At 33.7% G+C, this 11,669-nt stretch overlaps 3 protein-coding genes across 3 annotated transcripts; 2 read left to right on the forward strand and 1 right to left on the reverse strand.

Moving 5' to 3' along the window:
- The first annotated feature begins 69 nt into the window (after positions 1-69).
- LOC120341077 (mediator of RNA polymerase II transcription subunit 22-like) lies at positions 70-2,357 on the forward strand. The gene has a single exon (XM_039409506.2). It carries the CDS (start codon positions 734-736, stop codon positions 1,277-1,279), a length of 546 nt encoding a protein of 181 aa, XP_039265440.2. The 5' UTR covers positions 70-733; the 3' UTR covers positions 1,280-2,357.
- On the forward strand, positions 1,656-8,119 carry LOC120341076 (protein ecdysoneless homolog). Its single transcript, XM_078120116.1, has 7 exons — positions 1,656-1,773; positions 2,359-2,597; positions 3,220-3,334; positions 3,767-3,854; positions 3,987-4,165; positions 4,519-4,711; positions 5,418-8,119. Exons 1-7 carry the CDS (start codon positions 1,673-1,675, stop codon positions 6,501-6,503), a joined length of 2,001 nt encoding a protein of 666 aa, XP_077976242.1. The 5' UTR covers positions 1,656-1,672; the 3' UTR covers positions 6,504-8,119.
- A 158-nt stretch (positions 8,120-8,277) lies between these two features.
- On the reverse strand, positions 8,278-11,188 carry LOC144432075 (uncharacterized). Its single transcript, XM_078120118.1, has 6 exons — positions 10,537-11,188; positions 9,557-9,690; positions 9,301-9,371; positions 8,811-8,876; positions 8,617-8,712; positions 8,278-8,526 (listed from the first exon to the last, which is right to left on the reverse strand). Exons 1-6 carry the CDS (start codon positions 10,648-10,650, stop codon positions 8,381-8,383), a joined length of 627 nt encoding a protein of 208 aa, XP_077976244.1. The 5' UTR covers positions 10,651-11,188; the 3' UTR covers positions 8,278-8,380.
- Between the last annotated feature and the right edge of the window lie 481 nt (positions 11,189-11,669).

Consider the following 11,669-nt stretch of genomic DNA (forward strand, 5'->3'; position numbering starts at 1 on the left):
TTATATGGAGGCCATGTTATAGTGTTACGCAACGACGGTTATATATATATATATATATATATATGCTGATATATCCGATGTCAGATCTTCACTTTTGTTAGATTACCGTGCAAGATTAAAGATTATACAATACAATTTTATTTTGATCTTTCGTCTACAACGTGATAACACAGAACGCAAAATAAAAGCACAGACAAGGGCGACGAAAAGATCGGGAAAATGGACAAAACCTCGAGAAAGGTTTATAGCAAACGCTGCAAGCGTTTGTGCCCATTTACCCTCACTCACACAGATTCATTCAAATAGCTCATAAGTCTGTAAGTGAGCGTGTGCTTTGTTCACGACGGGGATATCGCTCATGTCAGCGTGTGTACTCCTCAAAATCCTTACAGAGTTGAAGAAGTCATTTAATGCAGCAATGCCTGTTTTCCCCATTTTGCCATCAATATTGGGATGCTTTGTGGAAGATTGAATCAATCTTATTTAGGTACCTATTGCAGTATTGTTCTGCGAATTAACTTCCTGAATCAGTAAATACACATACAGACACACATAGCTGACATAGAGCTATTGATCACCTCCAGACCTTACAGAATGTTTAAGAAATACGGTATGTTAAACTTCTCCACTACTACAAAAAAGCAAAATGTTAACATTACAGAATTATGTTCCTTGTGTGGACTTGATAGTGTTTAATTTTTTTTAAGATGCTGCTTGAGTACAATGTAAAATCATGTCTATAAATTTGATTTCTTTTTCTCAACTTTTAGCCCATAACGTAAAATTAGGATATAAAACAATGGCAGGAAATCCAGCTAGATCTGCACAACTCTCTCATACAACGCAAAATCTACTAAAATCATACAAAAGCAGATTACAGGATGACATCCGAACCATGTATGAGAACTTCAACGAAATTATACGATCTGCAAAAATAGCAACAGATGAAAAACAACTCGTACAAAAAGAATCGCAAGGCTATTTTGACGTTTACCAAATGAAAGTACGAGCTGCAAATATTGTTCGCGCAGGAGAATCATTACTAAAACTCATATCAGATCTCAAAACTTTTGTCATTTTGAACGATTTCCCAAGTATAAATGAACAATTAAATCAACAGAATCAAGCATTGAAAAACACTGGTGATCTTTTACAACAGAAGATTATTGAAATGAGAGATGAATTTTCTTCTGCTATGATAGATCTTGAAAATGAATATTATAATTCATTAAGAATTCCAGTTCGTAAGCCCACAAATCACAGCTCTTCTATGCAATGATTTTGAATACAAGATTTCGATTTCAATACCCATTTGAGACCTCATCCTAGAAAGGGAAATTTTATATCTGTCTTAGGATAGGGTAAGCTGATGAGGCAGCTCAATCATATAGGAAATCACAGCCTCTTGTGTTATATACATGCCTAGGTTAAATATGAGAAACTAATACATCGTTTCAAATACCAAGATGGTGGAGGAAGTTGCAATCCAGCATTATGTAAACAACTTTGCAGCAGTCAGGGTGACCAGCAATCTTCTCACATAATTATCCCGACAGGATTAAATATTAACACTTTCATCCCATATAGTGCCATCTTATCTCTGAAATATTTAAATTTCTTGCATGTTCATTCTTACAGTGCCTCTGTTAATTTTTTGTTAATTGAGTTATGAATGATAACTGACTTTTATTCATATTTCTACTTGAATCAAATGAATTGCCTTTGTATTGAGAGACTCCGAGTTGAGGTTCTTAACATAGTTCAAACCATAGTGTAAGTTTTATTTCTGGATTATTATGTATGTTTCTTTTTTGTTCATTATTGATTTGATTTTTGTATGAGTTACGGTATATTTTTATTTTTGGGAAAACTTGTTTTTCATACTGGTGGGACGACCGGGTCTTAGACTTCGCCTTCGATTTGCCGCCTTTACCTCTTCCAAAGCTGTTCTGTGTATATTCTGATTTTGAACCATTCAAAATAAATTGACTTAGTAGCAAAATTTGGTATCATGCTCTCCTCAAAATTTTCTGACCTGTTTCTCAGGTTAGAATAATTCAAAACTTAGGACAATTAACCTGGGATAAACAGAATCAAACAAAGAAATAAATGTAATGGTGAAGAAATAACGTAGTAGCACCATAAATTTGAATATAAAAACATTGGCTTTGGAGAGCATTTTCATTTAAATTTGAAAATTATGACTCCGTTGAAATTCACAATAAGACTCCCTATTCGTAAAACAGCAAAAACACTAGGCCCTAACTCCACAGCCCTGCTTTGTTATCTAGAGTACTAGTGCTTAATACAAACTTATCAGGCAATTTTTCTATTTTTTTTTAATTCCATTTCTCACAGACTTTATAACAAAATGAATCAATATTTACTTAACGGACTCAATGGAGAAATTCCTGAATCTTTGAAAACATTGTCATTGGAAGTTGTGAAATATGAAATTTTTATTTTGCAAGAAAGTGATGAAACATCGTCAGAAGAACTTGAGGATTATAGAATAAAATGTTTAGCCTTGGTTACAAGTTTGACAAGTCAATATATTTGGAATAATGAAGGATTTAATTTGAGTATTGGGAAGATAGGTAAGTCCTTTTTTTATTGAGGTTTAATTCACTCATCATATTTACAGGCATTCCACTCCACTATAATTACAGTTTAACTTTCTTTTTTTTATCATTTGCTTATTACTTTTTTATTATCATTGTTGTAAACTGCTTATCTGAGGAGTCTCACAAAAACGAAACATTACAGATTAAATTATGTGAAAGTTCGATGCAAGAATCTTAACCAGGAATGGGGTTGTCATTTTACCAATATGACATTTACAATTGGCTATTCCAGGTTGAAAACAAACCGTGACTCGGTCTCCCAACTCTGATTTGTAGAAAAATCTGATTTCTACTCTGAAATATTTTGGCGTCGCTTTTTTTATCATCATTAAAATTCTGCCACTTTGAGCCAAATTGGAAAATTCAAAATTTTGACTGTGAGTCCGGGGAGTTGGAAAATACGACTACCAACTCCCTTATTTGTTCAAAAATGTAAAACTGCGTGAAAAATCCCATTATTCATTCATTGGTAGTTGTCCTAAAAAAGGAAATCAATTTAGTCCGGTTTGTCATTCATACTATCACTACAACATTAAAAATGTTTTCACAAGCAATTAGATGTAAATTCCAACAATCTTGTGTGAATCATTTTCAGATGGAATCAAATGTCTTCATGGTGAAACTGACTTTGGTGACTTCATAGAAGATGAATGGTTGATCGTTTGGATCTTGTTCAAAATTACTGAAACTTTTCCGAAGTTGGCTGCAAGGTTTGTGAATTGTCGTATCTAGTCGTCATAATATTTAATGGGAGTTGGAGCTATAGAGCCATATTTGTTGAAGTTGAAGCTACCAGAAATTTCAGTGGATTCAATTCCTAACTCTCTATTTATGATTTATTACTCATTTTCAATTATTAATAATTTTTCAATACTTATTTAATTTCTTACAATAATAATTAAAAAGTTTCAAGTTGAATTTGATTTTTTAAAGATTAATTTCAATATTCGAAACGCTTCTATCATATCATAGTTTTTGTCCCATATCCGCAAAACTACATTTGGACCAAAAAATGTCAATGGAGCCGAGGTTAAAAAAAAGCTCTGAGTTTGCGAGCCATTGAGAATTCAAACCCCAAATTCCTAACCCTGTTTCATTTACAATTCACTTTATTAGTCAACTTTCTTCGAACTCTTTTATAGGATTCGAGACACTGATGGAGAGTTTCTATTAATTGAAGCTGCAGACTACTTACCAAAATGGTTGAATATAGATACTTCAAAGAATAGAGTGAGTAGAAATAAAGATTTATTTCTTCAAAATGCACTATTAACAACAAATAGCCATATTAGTCATGGAAATAGCCCTTCCGATTTCGTCTCTCCGATTTCGTCTCTCATTATATTCTTAACGATATTTCAGGTCTTCATACATGGCTGTCATATGCACATTGTTCCTCAACCAAAGTCTCCGGGTGAGATTGCAAAACTTCCTGTTGGGCAACCCACACTCAGACAGTCTTTATCTGCAATTTGTAAACATTTTGGGTTAACAAAAGCTAATTTGAAAATATCTGAAACAATACACAAACGAATTGAAAGGTATGGGTGAAAAAGTAGATTTTTTTCGTTATTTTGATATTTACTTTTCCTAATTAATTGTAAGGTCCTAAAAGGTGGCACACAGATCCAGTGTCAAAACTGTTGCCCCAACCCAGATTTTCCCCTATTTTACTGACCTTCGAATAGGAAACAAACATTTCAACAGACTGACCCAAAATTTACTTTGTGGTATTCGCTATCGCCAAGAGCAAGAAACTATTCTTTTTTTTCAGTGAATGGATAAATAGTTTGCACATAAGCTATTCAAATTTAAATAAAAATACCTGGAAATGAGCAGAATCATTATTAAAATTACAGACATATTGTTTATCCATATAACATAATGTTTACAGGTTTCCTCACAAGGCAAAACAATATATACAGAATGTCAATGTATTCATACCGGAAAGAATTGTTAAAATTCTTGATCATGAGCCGAACCTAATATCTGCCGCTGTCCGGGCTTTCTACTACAGAGATCCGATTGATTTGAGATCTTGTCGTGTATTCAAACATTTTTTACCAGATACAAGAGTATGGAGCCAGGTTAGGTTTTGTTAGTCGTTTTAGTGAAATTTTCCCCTTCTTTGATATACCTAAATTATTTGTACATGGACAGAAAAAAATCGATCTCTTAAGAACAAACACTTGCCAAAATTGATTTTTTCTTTTAAAATTTGGATGCAATGTGAAATATTCTAAATGATGATTACATTTTGAGGGTTTCCAGACAGTAAATCAAATGATAAAATTTCAAAAAAATTATTATTTGAATATATTGCCAAGCAATAAGTACTCTTTGAGCTGGTTTAAAGCGATATTCTCTTTATTAATAATAAGAAGTTGAAAAATTAAAAATATGCTCTTTCGTCATTTTTTCAAAAGTTTTTGCAAGTTTTGCCTTTTTGGGGGTTATAGCCCATTTAGTATATATTTATCTGAGTAATATTTTACTCACAGAGTATCCTTCGTACTCGCAATGCAATAGAAAATTTATATGCTTATTCAGAAGCTTGTAAAACACCAAACTACTGGTTACTAACTAGTGTGGTAAATTGCACATCTCCCTCATATGCTTACTGCTTTACATCCATATGTTTGCTTCTTGGAATACTTGTGATAGTTCCTGATATGAGTAATAGAATGATCTAATAAAATCCAAATCATTTAGTTTACTTCCTACCATTGGAAACCTAGAATATTTAATCTTTTCAATGTCTTTACAATAGAGAACTCTTATTTTGTCTTTTAGATCCCAATGAATCGATGCAGTTATGCCCAACTTATGCAACAATTATTTTATGCCGATAAACGCAGTGGATATTTTGTTCCTAAAAATGTTGGATCTGATTTTAAGGGCATGGATCTCGGTTCCAAAATAGCTCATGGTTTTGAGATATTGTGTGGGAATTGCTCGAATGAGAATCAAAATATTGATACTAATTTCGATGAATTAGGTTTTCAAAAATATATTGAAGCATTGAAAAAACGTGACTATTTTCATGGCGAAATCGAAGGCTCAAAACGCTACAAAGAACTTCTTTCAAATGCAAAAATTTATTTCACAAACTTTGCAAATTCTGATAACCCAAATGACAGTATATATACGTCTTTGGGTAAGAAAATCTTGAACATAGAACATGATGTCTCAAGCGAAGAAGTAAAAACAAATAAGTTCCGCATTTCTTCCGCAAGAACAGAACTTCCACAAGAAGACAGTGATGAGTGGATGTATCTTGATGATGAAAAAATGGATGATGTTTTGTCAGAAATGAGTAGGGGATTTCAAAAATTAGGACGCAGAAACTTGGGGCGAAAAAATGGAGAAGAGATGGAGTTGAATGACCTATGCGAACAGATGCAGAATTTTGTGCATAGTTTTTCTGGTTATGAAGGTGTCGAATGCCCATCGAACTCTGACACTGTGAAGTTTGATGCCACAAATTTTGAGGCTGCGTTAAAAAGACTTGCCGATCAACGTGACAATGGCGAGAGTCTGGATTCTTCTAGCGATGACTTTTTATCCAGCGAGGAAGAGGATGACAGCGCTCAATCAGACCATGGAGAAAACTTGGAGGAAGAAAAAGAAATCCAGGATGCAATGCTGCAAATGGATAATGAACTAGCTTCAACTGATGTTGGAAAGAGTTTTGTCAGAGAAGATCGAACAATTGACAAATCAGACCAAAGGTCAAAGAATGATGAACTTGCACCTGTAGATATAGACCTAAATTTAGTTGAAAATTTCTTGAAAAGTTTTGAAAGCGAAACTGAGCTTACTGGCCCAACGTCAACTTTACTTCAATCGATGGGTTTAAATGTTAATGTGAGTGATTGATAGATATTTTGTTTTATCACTGCCATGGTACATACAACTAACTGCACTCTGACGAAAATTCAGTAAAGTTAGAAAACGTCCAATTAGGGTGTGCTGTCTCATTTTGTGAACTTGCATGGAAGTGAAAAAACATGGAGCTATTCTCAAATTAGGCTTGAAGGATTATGTGAGTATGGTGATTACGCATGCCTGTGTCATACACACAGGATCAATGGAAATACAAATGATACAGTATCAACTCTGTACCATACTGTTTTACTCTTAACTAAACCCAAACAAACTGTAAAATAGCAACCATATTCAAAATAAAATAAGAAGGCAGCTGCATAATCGATGAGCCATTAGGACGGCATGTTAGTAATCGAGGTTAGGTATACTCTATGCCAGTGTTTTTCAAACTTTTTCCATCACAGCTTACTAGACGCAGCCAAATTCTTTCGCGACCTTCAGGAACTAAAATAAACCTTCATATATGGTTTATGGAAGAATGAATGATTGGGCTTCGTCCTTACCGTATTGCCACTGAGTTCAGTTAGCGTTAGCTTTTCAATATTTGTATCGTTTGGTGAGATATGATGGTTTGATTTCAACCACTAAAAGTTGTTAAAAATTGACAATTATCAAATACATGTTTACAGAATGGAACCTAGCTTTATTTATTCTATGAAATTCAGTATTGAATTAATTAATATCATTTGGTGTACTGAAAAATGCAAAAGTTTAATTCCTGTTAATCAGAAGAAAAAACTTTAAGGTAAGAAATAATATCTTCGTCTAATAAGTCCGGCTGGCGAACAAAAACAACGAAATAATTTTCATAATTGGTCAGAAACACCGGGCGTCCATTGGCTAAAAATTCATTTGTTGAAAACGAATACTGATTGTTTTAGGCCGAAGATTTAATAATAATGATACAATATTAAAAAATTATATAAACAAAAAAACGTTTAGGTACCTATATCCAACAATTTTTTGTCATGAAGTCCATTCATTTCACGTAAAATTGATCTATTATTATTGATATATATTTGAAATAACGATGTACACCTGAAACGTAATTTATAAAAAATTTACCTTGTGAGCGTCAATTTTCATTCTCACTTGAGGGTAGCATTTCTGTAATTTCGATGCAGTCGTTAATAAAGCACTTGATGCCAATAGCACAAGAAAGTACAAACTTAAAACCATATTGGTATAAAATCTTCTTCGTACTGGTACTTTGTACACTTTTATTCTGTAGTGGTATAAGTGAGAATCAGCGCTTCCTATTTTTCTACGCCTCACTTAACATCTAAAATAAGTTAATTGACTTTGGAAAATACATAATTTCCTGTTTTCATATCTTTACGAACACTAATACCTAATTCAACTAGATCGGCTATAAACTTCGAAGAAATGATAAAACGAACAAAACACGCTCATACGCATCGTGCCTACTCACACAGCTAGGATGCAAATGCAGAGTTCATTGACTTTAGTGTCTGAGGTGCTCCAATACGTAATTCTTTGTGGTACAATATCTTCGGAAGTGGTGCCTAAGAGGCATGGTTTCATGTTTTCTCGTGGCCTAACCTGGTACACGCCCTACTAGGGGGCCGAATAAGCTATTGGGAGATCTAATTCTTTTTCAGTGTAATTTGAAATTATCGTGGGTCTTTGTAATTATCTTCTTCTTTTTTTAACTTACTAATGTTTTAATCATCTTGCCTACTTTCGTACTATTAAAGAATGTGGTGATAATTAACAAAATTTCTTGTGAATCTGTTAGTTTATTGATATATGGATTGGTACTAGTAAAAATTGAACCCCGTTTTTAATGTAATTAAGTTGGATCTGCAAAAACTCAAAAGTTTCGTCTCCATATTGTTATGTTTTATTTACGCTTGACTCCAGTTTGTTTCCGAACACGTTGAAGCTTGAAAGTTGGCTGATATTCCGACGTCATGAAGAACATTGATGAATGCCGCAACCTGTGACAAAGTAGGATTCGGACTGGGAAAATATCCCCAGATCATTCGATGTGCTGAAATATTTAAAAGATGGTACGGTTATTTTGTATATACCTATTCACAGACAACAAATTATTTTAATGCTATAAGCTAATATTTTATACCTTCATCAGCTAATAAGTTCGGCGGGCAGTCAAAAACGGCAAAATAATTTTCATAATCGGTCAGAAACGTGGGGTATCCCTCTGCTAAATACTCTTCTGTGAAAAACGAATACTGTATATTGCAGGTCAGTCATTTGAAAGAATGTATAATATATGATTAATAAAAAAAATTGAAAAAAAATACGATAACTTACCGATATCCAACAATACTTTGTCATGGAGTCCATTCATTTCACGATTAATCGCGGGTTGATCATTTTCTACAAAGAAGAGATTCGCATCATATGCGTAACCGTTGAGGGGTCATGCAAAATTTTTTAAATGCTAGTTTGCGACGTTTGTTCTATTCTTGAACGATTTACTAAAACTGGATGTAATCTAGATTGCTATCAATAATCCTTTCACCAAATGAACCAAGATAGATGAGAATATGCAGTTATATAAATTGGATAACTTCGACACCTAAGTAAGTCCGAAGTGAGATTCTTTAGTATATTGTTAGATATTAGTGGCTGCCTCTATTTGGCTTTGTTCGGGGCAAAAGCCCTCTCCCCCCAAAATATATATATAAATAAAATTTTGCGCTGGCCTTGGTTGGCTCAATGTGTAAATATATAACGTCATATTGAAACGATACAATAGCACAGTCTTACACAATTTGCGATTTAATGCAAACTAACATACCATTATCTGATTTGGTCAAATAATAAATTCCGTTCTCACGTAAGCTAAAGCAAAGCCCAAGCTGAACAAATCTAGAATGAACGACGACATTATTAAATTATATTTACCAACAATAACATGATTATATGTATAGTTTAGAATTTAGATATTTCATTGAGTTTTGATGTACATCATCAATTATATTATTTATTTTAAATCTGAAATGAAATGTGAAAACAGCATTTTTTTTAAGAATCAATCAATAAGACCGTTTTACCTGACACCTCGTTCTTTCACCAGCACCCCAAACCCGGATTCTGTAGCAGTAAAGTTGGTTAATCTAGCGCAAGGGATTATGGAGGCTACAGCATCATTTGTCTGTAGTCCGGTATACCACGTGGTTTTAGAAAGCTTCAAAGAAGAAAAGATTAATTTATATTAAATTAAATGACACGAAATAGATCTATGAATCGTTGTTGTTGTTCTTCTTCTTGTTGATGTTATATTTGTGATGTGAAAATTTCGCTTTTCCCATTAATTACTAAATCAAATAGTGAATATTTCCAGCGTTTAAAAAATTGTGGTTGTCAAAAATTTCTGTGGACTTTGTGGGATTCGTATTTTACTTTGAAGTTTTGTATGTTGACGTCATCAACATTGAAAATTGCGCAAAGTTTGGCGGTTCCACGATCGTGAATCAGCGATATTGAGCTTAGCAAGTTCGGGAGTTTTTCGAAAATGCAGGCTACCCATAGCAAAACATATCACAGTTGTAACTCATTTGCTATATCGTTTCACATTGAGACAGGTCGACGCATGAATCATCATCGCTACAGGAACTGGAAAAGCGAGGACAGTTTGTGTACCGCCACTAAGAAGTCACGGTAGCAGCTCATTTAGGATATATATAGTTTTGTGGGTAAAAAAATCGTTTTGGTACTCGTGTACATGTATTTGAGCATTACTTTCATGTTCTTGATCAATTGTTATGAGTGCAGTTCATTGACGATTGCTTTAAAATGTGCTATTCCGTTGTCCTGGCCTACACTGTTTATTACAAACAATATTCGAAATATCAAGTATTGTTGATAGGTTGGTAGTATTACGAGTGATAGTTTGGCACCCACAGCGTAACAAAGATTCTGATTTGAAATTTAGAAACATAATAGGTACATATAGTAAAAAGAGTTTTTTATCAAACAATCGTATAACTGAAATACCGATTCATACCACAAACGTTATTTATAACAAATTTACCTTGTGAGCGTCAATTTCCATTCTCACTTGAGGATAGCATTTCTGTAATTCCGATGCTGTCGATAATAAAGCATTTGATGCCAATAGCACAAGAAAGAACAAAATTAAAACCATAATGGTTATTATAGAATCTTTTTCGTAGCGGTACTTTGTACACTTTTAGGCTATAGTAAAAGTATAAGTAAGAATCAGCGTGTTCTATTTTCTACGTCTTGCTTCAAAACTAAAATAAGGTAATTGACTTTGGAAAAGTTAAATACATCAAAACGTATTTGCATATCTTTAGGAATCCAGACGTAATTTAACTAAATCTGCTATGAACTTTGGAGAAATAGTAAAACCAACAAAACACATTTGAATACATCGTACCTCTTCACCCAGCCATGATGCAATTGCAAATGCAAAGTTTATTGATTTCAGTGTCTAAAGTACTCCAATGTGTAGTAGTTGTTCGTGATACGATTCCAATGTCTTATGAGGTAGCGTCTAACTCTAAGATGTACGGTTTCTCATGTCACAACAAAAGTATATGGCAGAGTTGCCCGCTTGAGCAATGAAGTCAAATTGAATTTTACTCTACATTACATTTGGTATTGAAGGCAATATTAATATCATTTTTACAAATTTGTTGTTATACGAATATTGTCTCATCTCTTGACCAAACCCGGATTTGACTATCATAGTATTCAAATATTTTTTAAATAGCACACTTCCGGCAATTTATAGAAAACGATTAAGGTTAATGTTGCCCGTATATAAATATTCAATTTTGTTACGTAATATATCATTATATGGCAGTGGTTCTCAACCGGGGGCCGATGGCCCCCTAAGGGGGCCACGAAGCAGTTCAAGAGGAGCCACGACACAAGACCAATAATAGATCATAAAGCAACTTAGTTTGCATACTTTTATTTTAAAATAAAATCTCCCGTTCAGGCGTTCACCGCAGTTTCATTACATGAATAGGTTATTTGCGATTTCAGGGTGAATTCACTTTCCCATACGTGAATTGTTTCAACATATTGCCCACAATACGAAAATGGAACGACAGTCGCATTGGCGTTGGCTTCACCAAAGTAAATTGAGATGACAGAGTGAATGTAGCTATGAAGTGGCATTTCGTATTCTTAGTG

The sequence above is a fragment of the Styela clava genome, chromosome 14 (genome assembly GCF_964204865.1).
Source record: "Styela clava chromosome 14, kaStyClav1.hap1.2, whole genome shotgun sequence".
NCBI classification, from domain to species: domain Eukaryota; kingdom Metazoa; phylum Chordata; class Ascidiacea; order Stolidobranchia; family Styelidae; genus Styela; species Styela clava.